This window comes from Scatophagus argus, chromosome 9 (assembly GCF_020382885.2).
Source record: "Scatophagus argus isolate fScaArg1 chromosome 9, fScaArg1.pri, whole genome shotgun sequence".
Lineage (NCBI taxonomy): Eukaryota > Metazoa > Chordata > Actinopteri > Scatophagidae > Scatophagus > Scatophagus argus.
Window position 1 is genome coordinate 22,814,411 of NC_058501.1, and position 19,466 is coordinate 22,833,876.

At 44.6% G+C, this 19,466-nt stretch overlaps 2 protein-coding genes across 2 annotated transcripts; both read left to right on the top strand.

Annotated features, from left to right (window-relative positions):
* Positions 1–1,992: 1,992 nt before the first annotated feature.
* Positions 1,993–8,136, top strand: nr1d2a (nuclear receptor subfamily 1, group D, member 2a). The gene is made up of 8 exons (XM_046399856.1): positions 1,993–2,294; positions 4,224–4,460; positions 4,551–4,639; positions 4,757–4,901; positions 5,044–5,774; positions 5,891–6,076; positions 6,519–6,729; positions 6,850–8,136. Exons 1-8 carry the CDS (start codon positions 2,264–2,266, stop codon positions 7,047–7,049), a joined length of 1,830 nt encoding a protein of 609 aa, XP_046255812.1. The 5' UTR covers positions 1,993–2,263; the 3' UTR covers positions 7,050–8,136.
* Positions 8,137–10,473: 2,337 nt separating this feature from the next.
* LOC124064260 (macrophage mannose receptor 1-like) lies at positions 10,474–18,570 on the top strand. Its single transcript, XM_046398554.1, has 12 exons — positions 10,474–10,799; positions 11,048–11,099; positions 11,643–12,008; positions 12,336–12,677; positions 13,235–13,326; positions 13,854–13,936; positions 14,050–14,063; positions 16,112–16,159; positions 16,448–16,852; positions 17,048–17,425; positions 17,529–17,617; positions 17,696–18,570. Exons 2-12 carry the CDS (start codon positions 11,075–11,077, stop codon positions 17,801–17,803), a joined length of 1,950 nt encoding a protein of 649 aa, XP_046254510.1. The 5' UTR covers positions 10,474–10,799; positions 11,048–11,074; the 3' UTR covers positions 17,804–18,570.
* Positions 18,571–19,466: the final 896 nt, after the last annotated feature.

Consider the following 19,466-nt stretch of genomic DNA (forward strand, 5'->3'; position numbering starts at 1 on the left):
ATTCTAAACATGCGTTTGCCTGTCCGGGCCGAAAGCCCTGGAGGATCTCGTGTCCTGCCAAGAGCGAGCGAGCGAGCGTCCCCAGAGGCCTGAACTCTGGCCATACAGCTGAATCTGGTAAATAAACACCCTCTCAGTCTGTACAAGAGTTAGAACATGACGGTTTTTAAACTGACCGAGGGATTTTTGACTCTTATTTCTGTTAATGGTCTAATTACGAAAGAGGTTTTTTCCAGGAACCTCGCACATTCTTCCTGAAAACAAAGTGGACTGAGTTAACAGCCGACTGACTGTCAAAACACAGCTGGTTTTTTATGCTTGTGGCACCAAACGTGATTAAGGAAATTCCTCTGACCAGCGAACATAAATGTTAATCATTTGCATTAACACATGTCATTCATGCTGGAGGTGCAGCTTTTCACTGAGTCTGTGGGAGGGTTGATTTATTATGAAGCACAATAAACATTACAAGCAATTCAAGTGACAGACTGTTAATGTCAAGGGCACAATGTTCTAACCACTTGAGTTATTGGCTGTTAGTTATACTAAAAATAGATCTGCTGTTAACTTTGTATTGATAGCAGGCTGTTGTTTCCCTGAACTCGGTAGGTACAATTTCACCTTCGCCTCACTTGCAGAAATCAGCCCTAACAACTGCGTGCACAAATGACTTATTTTGTTCCAGACATGTAAGTCCACACAAAGTTATTTCAGCCTGCACAAAGTCAAAACCAGACGGCTGCTTGGTGGCTAACCGTGAAAGAGGTCTTGAAAACTTTGTTTCCAGGTAGGCGGTTTGTGCCACATTATGAGTGTACTGACAAGGTCTTTGACAGCCATCAGCAGCCAGCTGTAGCAGGCGATACTCACAGGAGCGGCTCAAGTCTGCACAGCAGGTGTGTTTTAGGTCCACGGTGGATTCTGGTGCAAGTTTGGCAGTTTGATTCACACATAACACAAGAAAAACACACAAAGGCCCCGTTGGCTGATACTGTAAGTATTTCTTAAAGTCATGTGCTCAAGGTCATAAACAATAATATGGACACATTTACAGTAAAATGCAGTCTAATACAAATCTCTGTCAGTCTAATATACCGTTAAGCCAGCGGGTGTTGGTTTAAGGTCTCTGATCTGAATCATATTAAGTAAAACTACTTTATACAAGGATCCTAAACAGGAACATAGAAGTTAAAATAGCAGTAAAATAATCCAATACAGTACATTGTGAAAATCCATTAATATCCTGCGTTCAAAATCTTAAAATAATCTTTACTTTGGTCCTGCAGAAGTGTACCAGTTTACGTCCACACCCACACAGCCTGCGTACATATTCAAATGCATGCATGTGAGCACATACATGTGGATCCAGATGTACACACGTTCTGATACTCAGACGTAAACACGCGGAATATGAATTCCTCAGGGCCATCGGAGTACTACTACTACTCCATTAACCTGGTGCCACTGATCAAAGTGGCGCTAATTACTTTATTTGAATGCACAAAATGCACCATTGTATCAACTGATCATACAAACAAACAAACAAACAAACAAAAACATCGTACATGTCGTGTTGTGAAAACATTATAAAACGGTGGTGAAGTCGTTTAAAACAGCACCAAACTGACGCGTTCAGCCTCCTCAGACCTGTACACGTGCTGAATGTACTTCCTGCTGTTTACGCTCAGGCTCGAGGTATGTTTATGTGCTGTGTTCGAGGTTTTTTTAGAAAGAAAAAAAAACAAGGAAGCTGGTCTTCCATGACGGGACAGGAACGCACGAGGCAGGGCCGCACCTCACGGACCTCAGCCTTCACCTTGTGCTGTGCAACGTGACCGCCGTGTTACCATTCCTCCGTTACGTCGGCAGGAACGCTGCTGGCTCCGCCCCTCCAGTGTACTGAAAGTGTGTCACTGGGTTAAAGTGGCTCGAGCGGCCGGGCGGAGGGGCGTGGCCGACAAATGGGTCACATGGGCGAACCCACTATTGAGAACATTTCGTTCTCTTGACTAACCGCAGTCACACACAACAAGGAGGGAGTTCCTCGCGTTCACACGTACGTGTTCGAGTCGTCGTCTGTCAGAGCGTCTGATGCGCGGACCCCAAGCCGAACACTCTTCTCATGTGAGCTTCAGCGCAGTCGTTCAGCTCGTCGTACCCGCAAACAGCCGCAAAGTTTAGCGTCCGCCGTTTTTCGTGACCGTGGCAGAGAGTTGAGCTCAGTTAAATATCTGTAGGAGAGCTTCCCTTTGCCTGAGCGGAGATGCCTGAGGACGTTGGAACAGCCAAGCCTGGTAAGAGGACATCTTTTTCCCTGTTGTTTTAATTAAAAGTGATTAAAATGGCAGGATTTGCAGGGTCGCGCTGCTTTGATTGCGTGCACCCGAGCTGCAGTGATGTTGTTAACATTTCCCCTTTGGTGGAGATCTGATTCATCTTTACTGTTGATTTCACACATCAGTACATCGAGTTTTATGTTGCCTTCTCTCGCTGTGTTACTGGCTGAGAGGAAACCCACACACACACACACACACACACACACACATTAACGCTGTAAAACTGTATGTGTGGCTTGAAGTCACTGGATGCATCATATTGATTATCGTTGAGCTGATCGGACCGTAGGAGAGAGAGGGAGGCACAGCACGAATGAATGGTGTCCTGGCATGCAGAGCGTTTTTCTTCTTCCTGTTGTGCAAGCTCCGCAATGGTCGACTGTGTAAGACTAATTATTTTTAACAGATTGTTGTATACTAACTGTCGTGCCGTTAAAGTGAGTTATAATATGTGTTAGGGTGTTATAAAACGGGGTTAGGAGTGTCAGCGCGACGCTGGGTCGATGCTACAATTGACACAACAACAGTGTTTATCTTGCCCGGTCTCGCTCACATGGACTGCGTAGCCTAGCCATGTGCCTGAGTGTGTACACGCTGTTGGAACACTCTTCTGATTGGTCGAGGGGCGTTCCCCTCTGCGAGCACGCTGCAGCGGGACTGTGCGCTGATTGGCCGGAGCGCAGCCCGTGACGCAGAGCATTGCATAATCCGTTCTGTACACAGCGCTCCCGACGCGAGGCTGGGCTGCAGGATACACGTGAGACGGGGAGAGACGGCAGCTACTGACCTAGATTTGTTTCTCCTCCTCGCGCTTCGCTTGCACAGAAATTCATGACAGGTCCACGTGTGGGTGGGCTGTGAAAGAGAACAGTCATGGTTGGGGTTAGGTAATCATGTGCTGCTGCCACTACATTTAGGCTTTTGTTTTTACAGTAAATGTAGGAAAACACATTTAGACAAATGTTCCAAACGAAGACGTGCAGCTGCACGGCGCGTTTTATTTTTAAAAGGAAATTGACTAACCGTGTTTGGTATTTTAACTTTAATTGCAGCGCCCTACTTCGAGTGACTCGATTGAGTCACGGCCGCGCTGTGCCAGTTAAATGTTCAGGTGTCGTTTCTTTGCCCAAAGGAACTGTGGCAACAACTTAAAGCATCGTTCAGATAATTTGAATAACATTGTTACTCCACTGTCCTGTGTGGAGTTTTTCAAAACCGCTCCCTGTTTCTTTACGTATTTATTTATTTGTGTGAAATGACTGCAGGCTCTTGCTGAACTAGACTTTTGCCAGACTTTTAATTCCAAATGCTACAGAACAGCCAGCCAACCAGAGCTGTTTTCTGTCCAAACATGTCATTACATAACCAAGTGGTACACGTTTTCCCTTTGCATCCTTTTGTTCCTACAACTGTTGTGTTGCTCCAGTGCTTCGGTGACCCTGTCTGGTAGTGCGGTCAGCGGAGCACGCTCCCATAGCATAGAGTCCCAGGCATGTTATGTAAGGCGTTATCCAACCAGCGAGCACTGGAGGTGATAAAGCAGGTCAGCCGCCGCAGCGAACAAACCCGACCAGGAAACGCAGCCGTAGGCGTGTCAGGGCCACCTGTTCTTACTGTACTGCCAAGAGTCTATTTATTGCTGAGGTTTACACATTAACTCCGGTTATCATCTGTGGCTCCCACTAACTTTGGCAGGCATGATGCAGTCGAGTTAAGGAAAAACATTTGATAAGGTGTGTTTGTTGATATGGTTGTGTGTGTTTTGTAGCACTCACATACAGTATATACAGTTACATTTAAGGAACCACGGAAGATAAAGGGAAGCCTCTCTTCATTCTTTCAAGTATTTTACCTGCTTTAACATGTCACCCCGCCCCCACCCCACAGGAGGAGTCATCGCCTACATTTCCTCTGGCTCTGCCTCCAGCCCAGAGTCCTGTATGAGCACCAGCCCCAGCAGTGGCTACCTGTCGACATCACCGACTCCGTCTCGCCCTTCACTGCCCAGCAGGGCGGTGGGCATGGTGGTGGATATCTCTCCGCCTACCAAGAGCGGGCACCAGCGTGGCCACGGCACGGAGAAGGCTGGCCGCTCCTCCACGTCTGCCAAGAGCAGCATCACCAGTAAGCACGGCGTCAAGGCCTCACTGTTATTGAAATATGCTGTGGAAAATCTTGCATATCTGATCTTGTGCTCATCTTTTGTTTGTGCAGAAATCAATGGAATGGTGCTGTTGTGCAAGGTTTGTGGTGATGTGGCCTCCGGCTTCCATTATGGCGTTCATGCTTGTGAGGGCTGCAAGGTGAGACAAGTTCCTGCAACAAAGCGTTGCCTCTCTGCAAGTTTCATTACTGTCCTCCTGCTGACTGCACATGCTCACATGGTAAACACTCCTCTCGGGGATCTTGTGGTTCTTTAGGGCTTCTTCAGGAGAAGCATCCAGCAGAACATTCAATACAAGAAGTGTCTCAAGATGGAGAACTGCACCATCATGAGGATCAACCGGAACCGCTGCCAGCAGTGCCGCTTCAAGAAGTGTCTGGCTGTTGGCATGTCCAGAGATGGTGAGCAGTTTGTTTGGTTTCGTTTGTGGTTCAGAGTCATACGGTTAAAATCAAACCACCTGGTGATTGTTGCGTGAACAGAAGTGATTCGTTTAACCTTGTTAAACTTGACACTATCTAATAACTCGCTTTTTACTCTCAGCTGTCCGATTTGGCCGCATCCCAAAGCGGGAAAAGCAGAGGATGCTGCTCGAGATGCAGAACGCCATGAACAACATGATGAGCAACAACAGCCAGCTGCACAGCATGCTGCACGGTCACCAGAGCCCGTCCCTGCCCATGGACGCCATGAACAGCGATGCCAGCTCCTCGCCCTCCTCTTCCTCTTCCTCTGCTTCCGATTCCCCGTCGTGCTCAAACCCCTCCTCCCCCCAGTGTCCCCAGGACTCAGAGTCTGTGGTGTCCATGGACACCAACTCCAGCTCCGCCTCCTCCTGCGCATCGGACAGCGGTGAGGACGAGGCCGTTGTCACGACGAGCACGCAGCACCAAGATGCCTTCGCGTTCAGCCAGCAGAGGTCACCGAGACAGGGCCACGCCTCACCTGTCATGGTCGCCCTGGAGACCGGCTGCGACGGCCGCATGGAGGAGCAACAGGAGAGCTGGAACTGCTGGAACAACAACAGGGTTGTGGGAGGTTACCAGCACAGCTCATACAGTAACGGCCAACATGTCGCCAACACTGCCTACAGGGGGGAGAGGGGAGCTTACCAGCAGCAGCCTCAGCCTCAGCCTCAGCCTCAGCAGCAGCTCCACAGCACCCCTAGCTGTGAACCATCAGAAGCCAGCCAAAGACAGCATGAGTTCAACACACAAACTGCCTCAGGTGGCTACAGTGCACCACCCAGCTGTGTGAGCAACAGAACACACTTGGTAAGTAATTCATTTTCTCCATTCCTCAAATTCATAGGAGTTGAAACTGAAAGCTGCCGGGGGATCCTCCCCCATCGAGCCCCGCTGATGAACGGTTTGTCCGCACATCTTCCCAGGTCTGTCCGATGAACACCTCACCGTATGTGGACCCCCACAAGCCAAGCCAGGAGATCTGGGAGGAGTTCTCCATGAGCTTCACCCCCGCTGTGCAGGAGGTGGTTGACTTCGCTAAGAGGATCCCGGGCTTCCGCGACCTCCCCGAGAACGACCAAGTCAGCCTGCTGAAAGCTGGAACTTTTGAGGTGAGAGCGCAAAACGAGCAGAACACAAACACTTTGTGTTATTTTGTGCTCGCTTTGAAGCGAAGCACGGCGGGCTCTTCAAACACCGAATGAATGTGGCGTCCACTGTGGCTTCCCCAAACAGAGCAGACTGTCACAGCTGTGTGTGCAGACTAATATTTGCTCTGATAACAGAATGGAAATGAAAGAGACTTCACAGATTCTCCATAGGCATGACTGAGGCTTTGTAACGTTATGTTCTACCGGGGAACGCTGAGATTCACACTTTGTAGCTGTTCCTCCTGTTTAATGATCCGTTAAATACTTTAACATCATAAAACCTGTGTCAGATTTATTAACGTGGAGTCGCGTGGATCTACAGACTCACCACAAGTCTTTGTTTCTCTGCACAAGTCAAGCCATGAGCTAAAAACCCTCTCGCTTTGCCTCCCGTGACTCCCAGGTGCTGATGGTCCGATTCGCCTCTCTGTTCAACGTGGCCGAGCGCACGGTGACCTTCCTGAGCGGCAAGCGCTACAGCCTCGACACGCTTCGGTCGCTGGGCGCCGGCGAGCTCCTCAACTCCATGTGCGAGTTCAGCGAGAAGCTGGCGGCGCTGCGGCTCGACTCTGACGAAATGAGCCTCTTCACGGCCGTGGTGCTCGTCTCTGCCGGTAAGAGCGCTTCACCCGGTGCGGTGAGCCCCACATACCTGATCCCACTACATTAGCTGTGCTTGAAAACTCACTTGCCTTCTGTCACTGACTCTTTTCCCCCTTCTGGTTCTCGCTCAGATCGCTCAGGGATCCAGGACCTAAACTCAGTTGAGGCCCTGCAGGACAAACTGATCCGGGCATTGCGAAACCTGGTGATGCAGAACCACGGCGACGAGTCCGCCACCACCTTCACAAAGCTGCTTCTCAAGCTTCCCGAGCTGCGTTCACTCAACAACATGCACTCAGAGGAGCTGCTCTCCTTCAAAGTTCACCCTTGAAAGCTTCCTAAGAGGGTGCGCCTGTGCCCTTGACCTTATCCACACACCTCCACCGGGACCTGCCTCTTACAGCCCCCTCCGCCCTCTGGATTCAACCAGCCCAGTTGTGTGTTTGTTCATAGAATGTATTAAAAGTCCTTTTTTATTCTATTTTTGTTAAGTAGACCACGTGGGGTCTGAGGAGAGCAGAATATAAAACTGTACTGTATTTGTAGAAGAGATAGCTTTTACGCTTGTTGCACACGAACACACGCAAGTGCACCCGCGTGTCGGACGTTCTTAGTTTTGCAAAGGTGTTTTGAGAGAAAAGAGGAGGACTTGGCTAGCTTCATGAAATGATCCAGAGTAGAAACCAATTAGCCAATCCAAAAGCCGTTTACTTCCAAAGCGTGTTCTCTGATGAGTGGCTGAACGTGAGTGACGACGTATACCTTGCGTACCGCGTGTGTGTTTGGTCCAATATTTGAGCTCGTCAGCGAGAAAGGCAAGCTATCGGAAAATGTATCGAAGAATGTGCGACGATCGCTGCTAATGCATGGCTGTACTTAACGCGAACGACTTGGATCTTCTGCCCTTGCCTCAGAAAGCTTCATTTCATTGTGTGTACAGTATTGTGTGTTTTCTTTTAATTTAATTTTTTTGTTTATGTCCAAGTCTCATGTCAACTGCCTGTTCACTGCTTGGTGGTTTCTTGTCGGGGGGGAGTTGATGACGCGATTCGTTTTCTTGATGAACACTACATTTGCACACGTTCTGGAGCAGGAAAAACCAAGTAACAAAAAATCTGCAAGACGTGTGACGCTATGAGCATCATGTGAAGGCTACGGGCAAACGTAGTCGCACCCAGGCATTTTCTTTGTTTTCCCGCTTTCTGGTTTTTATGACTTTGACTTTATGAACTTTGTGTACTTTCAGCATAGCACTGAATTGACACTTGTCTTTGTTATTCATTTTGTTGAAATATCAGTTTGTTTGACTGGCAGCACTGCCATATGTAAATACTACATAAATATATAAATATATATAAATATCTGATGAACATAGAATATAAATATGATATAGTATGAATAAATACAAGTGAAGAATACGTGTGTAGTTTGTGTTTTTATTGAGCACTTTGAAGCCGCTGACTCATTAGCACAGGTGAATCCTCAGAGCTGCAGGGACTGTCAGCCACCACCAGGTGGGGCCATTTGTCTGCAGCCTCTTGTGTTCACCTTGGAAACCACTTTGACACGTGTGTCAACAGGCTGTCGAAGCTTGTTTTGGACACTATATAGACAAAAGTACTGGGACACCTGACCAGTACACCAACAGGAACTTTAACGAATAACTAAACCCTTAAACCACTTTTTTTCTATTGAACTTCAGCTTCAAATTTTTAAATACACCGAAATTCTACACTCTGCATTTAACCCATCACTGACTGAACGCGATCTAAATGGGTATTTAGTAGGGTTACTGATTGATTCAGGTTCAAATCTTTACATTTTAGTGGAAAGTATTTGAATTTTCTGTTTTGTGTTATAAATTTGCATAGCGACTGCCCCCTACAGGCTCAACAGGGTGAAACCCAGCTGTTACCACTAAATTCTGTGAGTGGCTGAGCTGGAGGCAGGTGACATTTAGGACGCAACTTACGTCACCAACCACCTCATGCACAGCTTCCACTCTTCTGTGAAGGCTTTCCACAACATGTTGTTTCTGTGGGAATTTGTGCCCATTCATGCAGTAGAGCATTTGTGAGGTCACACACTGATGTTGGACCAAAAGGCCTGGCTCACAATCTCCGTTCCAGTTCATCCCAAAGGTGTTGGATGGGGTTGAGGTCAGGGCTCTGTGTGGGCCAGTCAAGTTCTTCCACACCAAACTCATCCAACCATGTCTTTATGGAGCTTTGCTTTGTGCACTGGGGCACAGTCATGCTGGAATAGAAAAGGGCCTTCAACAAACTGTTGCCACAAAGTTGGAAGCATAGCATTGTCCAAAATGTCTTGGTATGCTGAAGCATTAAGATTTCCCTTCACTGGAAGTCAGGGGCCGAGCCCAAACCCTGAGGAGCAAGCCAAAGGCCCACCCTGCAGAACAGCTTTATGATTTATGTGCACCCATTTAAAATCAGTCCTGACAAAATTCTTCTTGAGTTGAGGTGACATTTTAGACTAAAGCTTCAGTGTTTCAACTCGTCTTCATATGCAAACGTGTCCTAATGCAAACAAATATAAATGAGTTTGGGTTCAATCGATCCGTGAGCAGAACGATTTCACCTGCGGCTCATTTGGGCTCAGGTTCAGGTTTCGTGAAGGAGATGTGAGACGCGCTCGGCCGACGTCTCAGATGTAAACTGCGATCATCTCGAAGCAGAGCAGCTGCACACACACACACACACACTCTGATCAGATTGTCTTTATATCCAAATCCCCACGTGTGCCATTCAAATCCACGTGACCACAACAACATCAGCGTCCACTCAGAGCTGAAGATCATGGAAATGTGGCAGCCACAGAGAAAAGTCCTGCTTCCACTCTGATGTTTTGCAGCCGTGGCCGAGAGGTTGGAGAAGCGGCTTGTGATCGGAGGGTCACTGGTTCAATTCCCCCACCGGGTGGACAGGAAAAATTTGGGTGTGGTGGAGTGATTAATGTGATAAATGCCCACCCCCTCCATTTACCGGCTGATGTGCCCTTGAGCAAGGCACTTAACCCCCCAATATGCTCCTGGGCGCCTGATGCTGCCCACTGCTCCTGTGTGTGTTGCACTGCATGTAATTTGCTGGGTGTTGCACATGTGTGTTAAACTAAGGATGGGATAAATGCAGAAGACGAATTCAGCGTGTGTATGTAAAAATATATATACTGTCAATAAAGCTGATTCTTCTTCTTCTTCTTCTTCTTCTTCTTAACTCCTCGGGGCCTTTTATCGCTTCTGATTCTCCAGGTCAACTTTTGCGAGTTTCCGAGTCGGATTCGTTGCACATGTCAGATATTTTGCATTCAGAGTTTTTCCCGATGACTCATTCAAATCTAACTGACCACATAATGTGCAGCTTTCTGCTCGGGTTCATGTAAATGTGGTGATCAAAGACGAGCGTCCGCAAACATGAGCCTCCAGTCTGCGGTTTCGTGTCGTAAATGTGCTGGGAATCAAAATGAAAACATTAGTTAATAATAGAGTTTGATTTAACACTGACGCCAAATCACAGCAAGTTTCTCCTTTAGGCTCTCATTTTCCAGTTAATATCGGTGATGTAAGAGATAATATTAAGAGATTTTTTACAGAATAAATGACTCTGACTGAGTGTTTTTCTGCAGGTATTTCCCAGATATCATATCTCATGTACACGCACACGTTCAGGTCTAACAGAGCTGAATCTTCCATACTGACATGATCTGCAAGTGGTCACCTTCAAATGTACATATTCAGTAAGTTTGGTTCAAGGAAAAGGTTGATTTTTGTTTTGTGCCAGTTGTCTCATCCAGTGCGTTCAAAGTTAATCATTCAGCTGCAGCTCGTACTGCACTGATTTGCATATAAAAACATCATATAAAAACAGCCTCAAACACAAACAGCAGAAGTCAAGCGGCGACGAGGACGCACGGCCGTGCAGCCGACCACATCTAAAGCGTTCGATGACCGTCAGGTTTTTCAACTGCAAATTATTCTTAGTCTTTTCATTAGCCCAACGTGGTTTATAACCACAGAAAACCAACTTTATCCTTCACTTGTCTCTGCTGAGAGCAACATACAGAAGTAAGTAAGTATGAGGACATGGAAAAAGAGCGGGAAAGTCTTAATTGCTAATAATAAACGTTTTAAATATTTAACTGTAATGAATTTCCAGTTACAGGCTAACCTTTCAAAATAAGAGCACATCAATTTAAAAAAATGTCCGTTCTGTTGTAAGTGTCAGGCCAACAAAGTGTGAAGGGATCGTATGACAGCAGTCCAAAAGTCTCAGCTAATTCAGCTCACCTGTTGGATCTTTGTTTCGTCCACAGTTAACCAAAGTCGACACGGACGAGAACATGTTCTTGATACTCCTGCTTACAGGTGAGAAGAGATTTATGTGACGACCAATCGGTGATTAGATGATTAGAATGATCATCTAATGAGCTGCTGTATTCTTTTGCATTATAATGAAGGAGGTGGAAATATTCTGTACAGGAAATACTTTGTGTTGACCTGCTTCTCCTGCAGACGAGTCAGAGGATTTCAGAAGTGATGGTAGAAAGTTTAAATGCAGCAGAACTAAGATCCTGTAACATACGACAGACATTAAAAATACTCCTCATCTGTACTTCTGGTTTTACTGCTTTAAGCTTGTTCTGGTACTAAAGAGTGAACTCTATTTATAGGACAGGGGATTAATAAACTTAAACTTCAAACCTTTATTGTCAGTATATTTTTACTAATTCTTCTCTGCATTAAACCCATCACTGAGTGAACACACACGTGCAACATGCGGTGAAACACACAGGAGCAGTGGGCTGCCATGTCAGGGGGAAATCAAACTAAATATATAAGAATGTATATATTTATTCTTATTAGTAAAAATGTGTTTTAATTTCAGCTGGGCCTCACTTCCCTCCTCAGGTCTCTGTCTTCCCTCCACTTCCTTTCCATATGTCTACTACTTTGTCAGGGAGGCGATGAGCTGGTATGAAGCGTATTTTTACTGCATCTCTGAGCACACTGACATGGCCTCGATACGAAGCGTGGACGACCTGACGGCGCTGATGGACACTCCCACCGCGGGATACACGGACAAGGCCTGGATAGGACTGTACGAGAACGTCTCGGACTGGGTCTGGGTGGACGGACAACCAGCCACGTATTCCAACTGGAGAGCCGGTCAGCCAGATGACACCCGACAGGCTGACGTCTGTGCCTGCATCACTGACCAAGGAACCTGGTGGGATCACAGATGCTCAGTCAAGAAAGCTGCTGTTTGTTTTAATGGTGGGTGTAAACAAAGATTCTGCTCACTCTGAGCCAACAGAGGGAAATGAACTCTGACAGCTGTACCTTAAAATGTTCGCTTCCTAAACATTTTATCAAGTGGCCCTGATCACAAACAAAGTCCAGTCTGGTTTGATTGATTTGTCCGCTGGGAGTTGGACAAAAACTTCTTAGTTTGCTCGTTTGTTTTACTCACTAATACTTTGGTTGTTCACGTACGCAGTACTGCTCGTACTTGTTCAGGACTTGATACTCATATCTGTGCTGTAAATACATTTGCTCACGGTCTGTTGATGTCTAACTCTTTCTTCCACTTCTGTCGCAAAGAAAACAATCAAAGTTACATCTTGGTTGGGACACCAATGACTTGGACAGAAGCCAAGTCCTACTGTGAGGACAACTACTTGATGCTGGCCAGCGTCCCCGATGCAGAGACGAATGAGCTCATCCAGGTGATGCTGGGACCAGACATGCAGGCGTGGATCGGCCTCAGTGGTCTTAAACTCTGGTACTGGACAGACACGGGAGAAAACTACACAAACTTCACAAACTGGCAACCGGAACAACCCGACAACCTGAACGGAGAGGAAAAGTGTGCAGCCGCACTGGGGGATGGAAGCTGGGCGGATGAGCAGTGCAACATGATATACCCTTTCTTCTGCTACGGAGGTCTGCTGGAAACTCTGATTCTGCTTTTTAATTTTCATTTTAATTAATTTAAGTTTTTCCATGCTGCTCAGGCAAACTATCAAGTCCACTCCTGCTGCTGGATGAAACTAGGGCTTCAACTGGGCATTATCTGTGTCTGCTCAACCAATCCAATTATCTCACCCAAAGTGGGCGGTGCTTAAACCGGACTTGGGCGGGGCTAACAGGAAGTGAAGCCTGAAAGTGATGTACTGCTAACTTTGAGGGTTTTACTTTACAGACATTAACAGGTTTGATCCAGTATTTGCTCCAGCTGGCTGTAACTAATGATTATTCAAGATGAATTAATCCACCAATTATTTTCACAATGAATCTGTTATTTACTTGAACTATAAAATGACCAAAACCCAGTGTGATGTGATCAAATTGCAGCAGCCCAGAATGCAAAAATATCTAATCTTCCTACTACTTGAGAGTTAGTGGCAGTAAATTTTCACAGACGACAAGCTAAAACTGACTGAAATGACTTGAAATGATGAAGTGAAAGCAGCTGATCATTTCTCTGTGACCCTTTGCAGTCTACAAATCACGGAAAACTTGGGTGAGGATGAAGATCCAGTCCAGCGCCAACATGGACGATCCAGCCTGCAGTGCCAGCCTGGAGCAGCAGGTGTTTTGTGTGTGCCATAGTTTGTTCACATTTGATTGCACACACCTGAGCACAATCTCCATCCGTGCTTTATTAGTTCTGGAGCAACAAACGGTGGTTTCTTCTTTTTCTTTTTTCATTTGTTGCAAGTAAAAGAGGTTCTGCTCTTTTCCAAAAGTATTTCATTGTGGTTGTGTTGCTTAAGACTGCAGGTGGAACAACACTGACTTATGAAAATGAATCCGAGCGGTCAATCAGGCTGGCTGTTGTACTTTTCAGGTGCGGGTGGCGCTGAAAGTCAAACATGGCTATAATTAAGTCAGTCAGAGATCTGAGATGTCTGTTTCAGGTTTTCTGTTTTTCATGAGTGGCTCAGCCTCACTAACTGGCCTGATTAATGATGGTGCTCAGGCCATAGTGAGATCCTAAAGTGAAATATCAAGCAGGTGCTTCATAAAGTTCAGAATTTAAAAGCCTAAAAAAAACCCAAAAACAAACTTAGAAACAAAATACTCTGAGTGTCATCTTTCTTCTTCTTCTTCTTCTAGTTGCGTGCCGCACTCGTTAGTAAGGGAGTGACTGACTTCAAACTGGCCTGGAAGAAACTGCCAGTGAAGAAGACCAGAGGGCAGTGATGAAAGGTACACACACACACACACACACACACACACACACACACACACACACACACACACACATGAATCTTCTCTAAATACCAAAGTGAGGTTGTCTTTTCCTCTTTAGATGCTCGTTGACGTGTGAGAGAAACTTCCAGTCGGATGCATCCAGATGTTGTTCACACAAAGAAGGTTTACTGTATGTAGTTCAGTAAGTCACCCTGAAAACACCTGGAATATTAAAGTGTGTCTCTCTTCAAGTTTAAGGACGTCTCCGTGATCTTTGACAGGGAATAAATCAGACACAAAGTGTTGCAGCTTTACTGTTTCACACATCGTGTGTGACTTGATGTTGTGTTGTGACTTAGAGCCACTTTATAAACAGAAACGTTTGTTTTTCGCCGAGTGTCTCAGATGATACTGAATGTTGTCGCTATTCTTCTCTTCAGTGTGTTTCACTGCTGTTACTGTGCGTCCTCATAATGCTGTACACACACACACACACACACACACACACACACACACACACACAGGGAGCTTCACTTTACATTTCATTTTACTGGTTTGAATAAGAAATCACATCTACGAGATTTGTTTGCTCCTTTCCTGCCTTTTGATGTTGGAATGATGCGTTCAAGAAGCACACGGGCAAAAGCGTTTTGGGGAAGTTGGAAGAAAAGTTCAAGTTCAAGTTGAAGAAAAACCTACACCTCCATGTTCCTGGGATGTGTAAGTATTCTGACGGTGAACTTGTTCCTGACTTTGTACAATCATGAGATGCTAATTTGCCAAACCAAACGTTAAATAGAGTTAATATTCTGTCTTGGAAAAGAACGGTCGTGCCAGAATTCAGACGAGACCACAAAAAACACAGATGACTCGACGAAGTAAAAGCAACAGGGAACGAGCTGTGCTTTCGAATGGGGGGGGGGATAAACAGTGGAAGCTCACTTTACAGGATCGGCAGTAAACACAACACTAGAGACGAGCGCTAAGGGGACTACAATCAGCTCTTTCACCATCATCAGTCAGGGTGACTCACAGTAGTGGAAATTATCCCCTGAATCTGCAGCTCTCCTCGGCTTTACGGAGCTTTAAAGTGAGCTTCAGGTGGTTATTTATGTGTTCTCAGCCCTCATAACATTCACTGTGCACAACCTGCTCAGCACCAACGTGATCACGTGGGATGGCGGCAACAAGCCACTTTCACAAACCTTTTACGCATCAGTTCATTCACTTTCATGTGTCCCACAACGGCGTCCACGTTGAGTTTTTCACTTAGTGTGGACGTCACTTAGGTGGAGGTCAAGTCCGGTTTCTGTCCTGAGTCAAAAGCTCTCAGGTCTTTATGATCAAGACTTTTCCTTTTTCCACAGCCTTTTATTAAATCAGCTAACATTTATTCACATCTTACACTGTAATTTTTATTCAGTTTGATCAGTTATGTTGAATTTTAGCTTCTTTTTTTACTCATATTAAATCTCAGTAAATCGACTGTCTAATTTGTATCACCTTGACTTGCTTTTCTTCATGCCTTTTGTCTTCTGTGAAAGGCTGTGATTTGCTCTGTTGTTAAAAAAGTGCTGTTAAACTAAATTTACCCCTGCAAAAAAAACCCAAAACAAACAAAAAAAAAAAACCTGAACCTGAACTAACAAAACAAAGTAAGAAGAAAGGGACTTTTTGATCAGTGATCTGCAGGATGACAGCGGATGGTAATGTTGTCACCAGCCCTCACCGTCAAGCTTTGCATATGGAAATCGTGTGAAGTGTAATGAGTATGTTTCTCAGTTTCTCTGTTTTTTTTTGGGGAGAGGATTTCCACCTTAAAACAACACTGAAATGCTGGATTTTAAACTTGTAAGTAACTGCTTTGAATTTGCTGCTGAAGTTTTTTTCACACAATTATCGAAGCAAAACTTTAGGAACCTGAAACCTTTTCAGACAGAAAATCATTTGCATTGCTGAGACGGCTTGCAGGACAGAAGGTGTATGGACATCTAAACAGAAACGGGCATAACTTCGCTTTACATCTGAATGTTATTTTAGCAGCATTTCAGTTACGTTATTTCACCTAATAACAGCATGCAGGTGTTTTCACTTACCTTTTCTCAATCTTTCATTAAGGTTGTCGACATTAACAAAATAACACGCTGTGTGGTCGTGCGTGTTTCCTTTTTTATTTGCAGTAAAATCAGACATGGATTTTTACGTGACTCTGATTCTCCTCCTCTTTGGTAAGCTCAACAGTATCCTTTACCTAACTTGATGAGCAAAATGTGGCTTTTTTTTTGTTCATGTGACCAATATCCTGTTAATGTCAGCTTGTTGAGTCATGTGCTCATAAAGATAAGAACAGTATGTAGACAAATAACCATCCAGTGTTTTACTTCACTTTGGTAGAAGCTACAGATGCTAGCTGTAGGTAGTCCGGATGAAAATGTGTTTTCCGTTATTTTTAATTGTGTTCGTTCGTGCAAGTGGTTAACTTGACACTAAATGCGCCCTCTTTCGTCCACCCTCAGGATTCAGCTTCTGCTCCTGCTCTCAGGTCCCTCTGCGAACGTACTACTACGTTAACCTGAAAATGACCTGGAACGACGCTCAGCATTACTGCAGAGTGAATTACACTGACCTGGCGACCATAGAAAGCATGGATGATATAAGCAGACTAAAACCTGATTTTTCATATTCATGGGCATGGATAGGACTGAAGGATGACCCAAAATCCTGGAATAAAGTTATGGGCAATGATGCAAATTCGTGGAGATGGTCAGCAACGGGTGAAACAAGCAAAACTGATTATCAAAACTGGGATGTACATGAACCAAATAATTTGTATGCCAATGAAAGCTGTGTGCTGATGGGCAGCGATGGAGAATGGAGTGATGCAAAATGTCAGTCACTCAGGAGTTTTGTTTGCTACACTGGTAAGAAAATATCAAAGTTTATGGGTTTTATTGAATGAGTTAACCTGTTGGGAACAAACAGACTATTTGTTCGCTGATGAATTTCATAGAAAATGTGACCGAAGCAGGACTGAAGCTTTGCAGGTCTTTGCAGTCTACAGGTCAACCATAATTGAGCAGTAACTAACCTTATATGCTTTTCACGCTTACACGCAGATTCCACTGGCTTGAGTTCTAGTCCATCTATTGCAGTCACAAAGCAAGGGGAGAAAACCTATGTGTTCATCTCCTATTCGAAAACGTGGAGTTCTGCTCAAGCATACTGCAGAGAACACCACACGGACCTGCCTACGATCGAGAACGAAGAAGACAACAGTGAGGTTTATCATGCAAAGCCGGCCGAAGCAGTGGTTTGGATCGGTTTGCACCGAGTGCCGTGGACGTGGTCAGACGAGTCGCCGAGCTCCTTCAGAAACTGGCGAGGTAACAGTCCAAATAACTACCTTGGTACCCAGTCCTGCATGACTGAGAGCCCTCAGCACGACTGGGATGATGATAACTGCAACTCGGAGTTCCCTTTCATCTGCCATCAAGGTGACTGTTGAGCAACACAAAGAAATTCTTTCTGGTTTTATCACTCAAATTTCAGAGTGTGTGTCTCTTTGATTTGTGACTACATTATTATTGTTCTGTTCAGTTTCAAAACGGAAGACCACAGTGAGAATGAAGATTGAGACGGACGCTGACATAACCGACCCGGTTACTAATGCCCAGATCCTGCAGCTGGTAAAATCCTGTCTCTTTCTTTCCTTCTTTGGCACAGTTTTAGAAGAAGCTCAGCATGTTTCTTTTGTTCCTCTTCAGCTTGGTGCGGCGCTAACAAGTCGGGGATGGACCACCTTCAATCTGCAATGGAAAATTCAGCCTGGGAAACAGGACAAAGAGAAACTCACTAAACCTTTTTGCCTTTAGCATTTTTTGAATATTTTACTCTGCAAATCTACTAATGATCTTGTTGTGTTGTTACTCCAGTAATTTGTGTATGTACTGTTGTTTTGTTTTTTTGTAGTAGACAATACTGCATTGTTTGCTGGGAGCAAAGTCCAGCTCTCAGAGTGGATGGAGGGGTCAGAGATGGGACTTTCACCCAGGAGCCTGTTTGCATTTCAAACCAGACTATGAGCTTTTCCTGAACCCGACCAAGTCAGTCCGGCATGACAAATTCCATCAGACATGCCAGTCTGAAACCTCTTGGTTTATTTTTGATTTCCGAGGGGCACAAACAGAAATGCCCTGGAGGCAGTTGAATGCCTGCATCCAATCAGAGCAACAAATCCATGAGTGACACATGCAAGTTGTGGCCGTGGTTGGCGGCCTGGTCACAAACTCTCACATACTAACGCTAAGCAGTACACTAATGTGCGTTTCTGAGAACATCTGAGGAGGGACATGGGAAATGTCATAACACAATCAAATTATATTTGGTCAGTCTGGTTGGGGGTGTAACTTCAGTGTACTTACAAATCAGCTAAACTTTCATTATTATTCTTTTACTGTCACGTAAAATCTTTAGTTAACTAATTTTATTCTACTCTGTTGTGTTGCTTTTTAATGTGCTGACCTCGTTCATGATCCTTGGTGAATAAAGTTTTTTAATTCATCATCTCCAGTTCTGTTAAACTACTTGTGCTGAAGAGCCACTACAGACATGTTTTAAGATAATTAAAGATATTCCACACTGAAAAATAATTTGTGTCTCATGTTTGTTCAACCAAAAACTGAAATTCACTCAGAAATCAAAATCCAGAAACCGTGAGTATGCAATTAGTTTTCATTTCACTTTTATATTGGACCATAACTGGCTTTCAAATTGATTTTGATATAATGAAGTCATGCATGCATATACATGTCTTTACTTTATCAATATTCAATATTCACAATATTTTATTTCTTAATTATGAGCCTGTTGTGAGCTCACAATTCCTGTCAGTTTCACCCAAAACTTCACAGATCAGTTTTGTTACTCATCATCAGATGAGTAACTTGAAATAAACCTGAAATGAAATAAGTTATTTCAAAGAAATGTTCATATTCGAGTAATCATGGTTTTGCTTATCTTTCTTAGGTCATGGTCATACCAGGGCACCAGAAAACCTTCAAGGTCATGATTTGCATAAGAAAATAGTGACGTGAGCGCACACATGCTGTACTGCAGTACATCTCTAAAGGCATGAGCAGACGTGTATGTGGATTTACTGCAAAGAGTTCAGATCTCAACAATCAACTGCACTGAATTTTGTGAGTATGCCTTTATATTTACAGGGAAGTATGATGGTGAGTTTCCAAAAAGAAAAAAGAAATTAAAGTTTTAAGCATGGATGACAGCTGCTATTATTTACTTGTCAAAGTTAGCTCATACTAACCTATTTTCCGAGATTGAAAAAAATATTTGAAATTAATATTGACATTAATCTTTGATCACAGACATTTTCAGACAATGAGATGTGTTTCTCTGTCTAGAGTATAATATTCAATATAATAATATTCATCATCAAGAAGATTAATTGAGCCTGTTTGTGATCCTGGCTGTGTACTTTTATTGAAATGTTTTCTGCTTGCATTTTGTGGCCTGCTG

Bases quoted from the DNA above. Each gene is read 5' to 3' on its own strand.
- nr1d2a (XM_046399856.1), top strand. From the start codon at position 2,264: ATGCCTGAGGACGTTGGAACAGCCAAGCCTG. The intron at 2,295-4,223 runs GTAAGAGGACAT...CCCACCCCACAG, and splicing joins CGTTGGAACAGCCAAGCCTG to GAGGAGTCATCGCCTACATT. The intron at 6,730-6,849 runs GTAAGAGCGCTT...GTTCTCGCTCAG, and splicing joins CGTGGTGCTCGTCTCTGCCG to ATCGCTCAGGGATCCAGGAC.
- LOC124064260 (XM_046398554.1), top strand. From the start codon at position 11,075: ATGTTCTTGATACTCCTGCTTACAG. The intron at 11,100-11,642 runs GTGAGAAGAGAT...TTCCCTCCTCAG, and splicing joins CTTGATACTCCTGCTTACAG to GTCTCTGTCTTCCCTCCACT. The intron at 17,426-17,528 runs GTGACTGTTGAG...TGTTCTGTTCAG, and splicing joins CCCTTTCATCTGCCATCAAG to TTTCAAAACGGAAGACCACA.